The sequence below is a fragment of the Panicum virgatum genome, chromosome 9N (assembly GCF_016808335.1).
Source record: "Panicum virgatum strain AP13 chromosome 9N, P.virgatum_v5, whole genome shotgun sequence".
Lineage (NCBI taxonomy): Eukaryota > Viridiplantae > Streptophyta > Magnoliopsida > Poales > Poaceae > Panicum > Panicum virgatum.
The window spans coordinates 64,865,669-64,871,668 of NC_053153.1; the positions used below are offsets into that span (position 1 = coordinate 64,865,669).

A 6,000-nucleotide genomic window follows, 5' to 3' on the forward strand; every position below is an offset into this window, starting at 1 on the left:
GACTCTGGAGCCTGGAGCTGGCGGGCCTTCCCTATGTTCGGCCATCATCCATGCTTGCTATTCGTGTAGCTTGCTGGGCTACAATTTAGGGCCCATTAACTTTTGGAAAAAATCTATATCACCCTCTCACCTATGGGGGTCGACTACATAAGTACATAACCCCAAATTATGAAATAGTCTATATCACACCATGAACTTTCCAAAACCGGTCAAATTACCCTCTAAATCAGTTTTGAAAAATCATAGTAAATCACAGAAAAATTATAAAATAGAAAATCCAATTGTGTTAGACTCCAAATGAGTAGATCTACACAATGAACATATAATATGGTATGCTTTAGTACAATTTTTTACAGCTATAAAAAAATATAAATCTAAAACTACAACAACAAAAAATACTAAAGCATATCATATTATATGTTCATTGTGTAGATCTACTCATTTGGAGTCTAACACAATTGGATTTTTCATTTTATGATTTTTCTATGATTTTTCAAAAGTGTTTTCGGGGGTAATTTAACCAGTTTTGGAAAGTTCAAGGGGTGATATAGACTATTTCATAGTTTGGGGGTTATGTAGTCTAACCCCCATAGGTGAGGGGTTGATATAGACTTTTTCCATTAACTTTTCTGTCAGAACAGCTGCCCTTTCTGAAGAACTCCCCCCTCCTTGAACCCAAGATTCGAAATTTTGTTATCTTTGATCAAGAGTTACTCTAAGATTTTATAGATTATATCATGCATATTTAGTACCATTGGATTTTTAAGGCATTTTCATATATGAGATATTAATTGTTCATGCTATCAAACTTCACAAGTTTCCAACAGTAGAGTCAAATTACATACGTGCTTACAGTTTCTAAAAGTTGCACTAATAAAATCGTACTAAAATGCACAAGTCGTACTAATATATAACTACAACCATTGTGTTGCAAGATTGACTCTGGTGCATTTTATAGAATACCTATAGGGGCATCTGAGCTTTCATAAGTCGTGGCGGGAAGATGGTTTTGATGAAAGCATGACCTCCTGGAGCAGGAGATGCACGCCGGCAATGGATGGCTGGATGTCAAGCCGGTGCCATGTTGGGTACCTCGTGGGCTCGTGTGCTGACTCTCTTCGCTTCTGCATCTCAAGTTCTCAACACCGCACGCAAGAACCTCCTTAGGCTGCAGACCTGGCTCCATCTCCTGGAACTACTCCATTTCGAGTACATGGGCCAGGGCGATCTTCGCCTGCCTGTTCTAAAAGAAAACATTTCTAGTAGATAAAAAAAGTGCTGAAACAAATTAAGCTCACTCATATGCTACTTTGCTCCCTAATGTTGTGCGCCTTCAGTTAAGCTTTTAGAAGAAACTGAGATGGCACACTACCGATTCTAGATTTATGGAATTTAGGTAGCATGGGTTGGTCTCTGTTTGTTCGATTGGATTATTCAGTCCACTAAAATCTCTAGTATAGGCATTGATATGAGGCAGGCCCAACTTATTTTCCCCCTTATGAATCGGCCTCTGAAAATGCTCATGATTTTGCAAATCAAAGACACATTTCCATTCAGTCGCACAAGAGAAGCAGTACCCTTCCGTTCCTACATTGTAGAGGTTCCCGTACCCGCGTCAAGGTCCATCGATCAACTGCAATCTAGCTGGCCAATGAAGTTGCAGAGAGCTTGCAGTACATGTCATAACAGAGTGCAATCGGTTGAAGACCCAAGAACAGCGTGGGGGAAAGAATCGGAGCGCGAACGTGACGCAGGGTTTACCTTACCGGCCGCTCCGGCCAAACCGGCGGGGTCTGGTACCGGTATACCGGACCGGTTTGGCCAGAAACCGGTCCAAACCGGTCGAAGTCAAATTTGAATTTAAAATCCTCTGTGCAAATGGTTCGTACCGGTATACCGGTCGGTTTGATCGGTTTACCGGCCGGTTTGACTGTTAACCCGTCAAATTCAAATTTTTTTTTGGTTTAAATTCAAATGCCCGCAAAATATACTAAATGAATGTTTGTATAATATGTTTTAGCTTAAATGAACCATCTAATCCTCTTTTGTACTACTTTTACATTGTATTTGTATACTTTTGTATGCACGCTTTTTTTTTGTTTAACTTCAAATCCCCGTAAACTATACTAAATGAACGAATTTTTGAGAAAATTTGACACCATTAGATTCGTCGCACCTTGAAGTATTTTTAGAAATTTTTTGGGAAATTTTTCATTTTTTTGAATTCAAATTTGAATTTTGAATTTGGGCCGGTTTGATACCGGCCCAAACCGGAACCGGCCCGGACCGGTTTTTGTGATTCCTGACGTGATGTACCCATTGTGCCGAAGGCTTCGCCGCCGCTGTAGAACGTAACGTGATCGTATTGCAACTGGCCGAGGGCTCCTGTCGTGAGGAGTGGAGGTGCTAGGAAGAAGAGAAGGAGAGTAGCGGAGCCGGGTGGGCAAAATATCCGAAACCCGAAAACCGTACCCGAAAAACACGAGCCCGAACCCGAGAAACCCGAATCCTAATTTGGGTTCCAACCGATGGTACCCGAAATTATTACGGGTAATTCGGGTATCAAACCACGATACCCGAACTACCCGAAAAACCCGAACAGTAGAGCGGCCCAAAAAAATCATTCATTCTAGCCCACACATATTTTTAGCCCAGCCCACTAAACCCCTTCCTAACCCTAACCATGCCTAACTCCCACCCCCAACCCCCCACGCCCCAGAGGCCAGCCGCCACAGCGGCGCATCTGCGCCCTTCCCCAGCCGTCACCACTGCGGCCACCCGGCCAGTGGCCGCCGCCAGACGACCTTGTCGGCCCTCGCGCCTTGACGCCCGACGCCCCAGCCCTGCCCCGGTTGGCCGCTGGTGCAGTCGCCCTCGCCCCCGCCTCGGCCGGCCGCCGGTGTCATTGTCCCCGCCCCCACCGATCTCCGACTCTCCGTGGTGCCTCCTCGGTCCTCGCCCCAGACGCCCTCGGCTCCTTGCCCGCCGGCCGCCGGTGCAGTCGGCACCGCCGCCCTCCGACGCTCCCGCCGGTCTCCGCGGTGCGCCGGCGCCTCCTTGCCCGCCGACCGCCCGATGCCCCCACCCTGCCCCCGCCCCCGTCGATGGTGCAGTCGGCACCGACGCGCCACTGACACCCCCGCCGGTCTTCGCATCGATGCTCGAGCCGCCACCGCGAGAAGCCCTGGCCGTGCCACCACCGCCGTGTAGGCTGCAGCACTGCCGCTTCGGGTAGTTCGGGGTTACCCGAACCTAAACTCAAATTTTTGGGTACCCGAAATGTCGGGTTTTTATTTTTTCGAGCAAATTTCGGGTATCAAATCTCAAAACCTGAAAATTCAAAAACCTGAAAAGCCCGACCCGAAATTTTTGGGCTAACCGAATGCCCAGCCATACGCCACACCACACCGGTGCCTGGTGAGAGCAAGCATAATAAGCTGAGTAAGGCTATCTGCACTCGTCATACTCTAAATTCATCCTCTAAAAAGAATATTCTATCATAGTCAGCAATATTCTCTTCTCTATATCCAGTTTCACCGCAGCTATCTATACTCTATATCTTATTCTATCCCAACTACCCACTCTCCTTCTATTTTATTTACCCCAACCTCTCGTTTCTCTCTCCCCTCAACCCCTCTTCGTCCCCACAGCCACGCCCCCTCCTTTCTTCCTCCCTCCTCCTCCTTCCCCCTCACTCCCTCTCTCTCCATCGGAGCTCCTCGCAGCGGCCCTCGTCGAGCTCGGTGGTGCGCATACGCGGCGTGGCAGCGGAGGCGCTCGTACTCGCCGCGGGCGGGTGTGGCGCGGAGGGCCGCGCGCGACGGCGCCCATGGCTACGGCGAGCAGCAACGTCGTGTGGGATTTGGCTCGGCTTGCGACAGCCTACTGCGAGCTCGCCCTCCTCCCTGCCGCGGGGTATCGGGGCCGGCCAGTCATGGCTGAGATCCGGTGCCCCTCCCCTACGCTGCTCGCGGCAGTGCTGCGTGCGGCGAGGCGGGCTTCCGGCGGCGAACGCGGCTCTCCGGCGAGCAGGGGCCCGGCCCTCCCTCCTCCGTCCCCGGCGAGCGGAGTAGCTGTGCGCGGAGGCGGCCCGGCCCATAGCCGCGGCGCGCGAGGACGGCGGCGAGGGGCCCTCCTGCCTGACGTCCCAGCGGCCGCGCCCTCTCCCCAACACCGCGGTCCGCCGGTCCACCACCGCCTGGAGCTCGCCGGTCCGCCGCCGCGGGAGGAGGAGCTGCCGCGGCAAGCGGCCGGCTGGGCGCAGCTAAGGCGGGGTCGGCGCACTGCGGGGGCACCTCCTCCACTTCCCGGCCGCCTTCTTCCAGCGCCGCCGCCGTCAGCTCCCCGGTCGGCCCCTCCTCGTCTGTCCTCCCTCCCTCTCCCATGTCAGTGACGCTCCGGTCCGCCGGCCGGCTCCACCTCGGCAAGTCCGCCATGCCCCGGCCCTCTAGTCCTTCTTCCCCCTCTCAGCGCACGGCGGCCGCAGCAGCTCCGGGCCCCTCCTTCCCCTGCTCCCTCCATCACCGGCGGAGGTGGGATGGAGGGGAGTCGCGCGACGGCCGGGCCACGGTGGAGCTGGAGGCGGTGTGGCGGCACGCGGGACCGCTGCCCCTCACCTGCTCCCCCCCCGACGGCGGCAAATCGGCAAGGTCTCGTCGGAGATCTCGGAGGTGCGTGGCGGGCGAGCGCCGACCGGCGAGCTTCGAGCCGGCAGCCGAAGCACGAAGCCATGGTAAGTGGCGCGGGCGAGCTCAGGCGGAGTGCGGCGAGCGAGCGGCCCGGCTCGGCGGTTGTTGCGTGGCGCGGACGAAGGTGAGGTGGGCCCAACACGTGCGTAGCGGACGACCGCTATTCCGGTGGATTTGGCGTACCAATCAGCATCCGCTTCGATAGCGGACTCCATACAGGAGACCGCTGCAGCTCAAAAATGGCTATCTCATGCTGGAGAGTGCAGATAGCCTAAGCCTGCTAAATAGAGTCCATGTCAAAAGAAAAGATGATATGGCAGTGAGAGTAGGAGAGAGAGAATGGGTCGACGCTAAACTATTCGCCGGCTGAGAAAGGCAAAATAGGCAAAATCGTCCCTGAACTATCGAGTTTGGCTCAATTTTGTCCCTCAACTATCAAAAAGTTCAATTTAGTCCCTGACTCAGTTATTAGGACCGGACCAGTCGTTTCGGCCGGTTGAACTGGGTACCAAAGACTCCACCAGTTTGGTTCACGTAAAAGATCGGTCTGCAAGCGAACCGGGGGATATCTGGTTGAATTGGCGGTTTTTAGGTAAAACTGGACGGTTTTTATTCAATTGAACCGAAGAAAACCGGCCATGAGCCGAGCCAGGGAGAGAAACGTGAGAGAGAGGGGCGCCCGCGGGGTATTAAATGGGCAAAAGTGGGTGGACAGGGAATTCGAACCTGCATGCTTCATTTCCAACCAAGGAACTTACCACTGCATCACTTTATGCTTTGTGTTGTATGATTAAATTTAATCTATTTGAACTGGTGGTTCAACCGGTCAAACCAATGAACCAGTGAACCGAACACGCTAACGGTTCGATTGCCGGTCCGGTCCTAATAACTATGGTCCCTAAACTATACAAGTGGGTCTGTTTTCATCCTTATGCTGAGTTGGCACACCATGGTGGACTGCCTCGTCAGCGATGAGTCAACTTAGGATTGCATCTCGTAGTGAAATATCCATTTTACCCTGGACAAATGAGTATCATGTAGTTTGAAGTGCAGTTCATGGCACATATATCATTTGCATTAAACATTGGCATGGTCTGTCACTTTGAATGAACAACTATTTTATGGACATATGGTTATAATTCACCACGAGATGTCCAGGGGTAAAATGGATATTTAACTAAGAGAGATGTCCAGGGTAAAATGGATATTTCACTACGAGATGCAATCTATCATGACGTGCCAACTCAGCATAATATAAGGACAAAAATGGACTCATTTGTATAGTTCAGGGACTAAATTGACCCTTTTGATA

General features: G+C 51.9%; 1 protein-coding gene across 1 annotated transcript; it reads right to left on the minus strand.

Annotated features, from left to right (window-relative positions):
- Window positions 1–3,959: 3,959 nt before the first annotated feature.
- LOC120689258 (transcription initiation factor TFIID subunit 4-like) lies at window positions 3,960–4,436 on the minus strand. Its single transcript, XM_039971565.1, has one exon. It carries the CDS (start codon window positions 4,434–4,436, stop codon window positions 3,960–3,962), a length of 477 nt encoding a protein of 158 aa, XP_039827499.1.
- Window positions 4,437–6,000: the final 1,564 nt, after the last annotated feature.

Excerpts from the sequence above, each read along its gene's own strand:
- LOC120689258 (XM_039971565.1), bottom strand. The coding sequence starts at position 4,436 with ATGGCGGACTTGCCGAGGTGGAGCCGGCCGGCGGACCGGAGCGTCACT.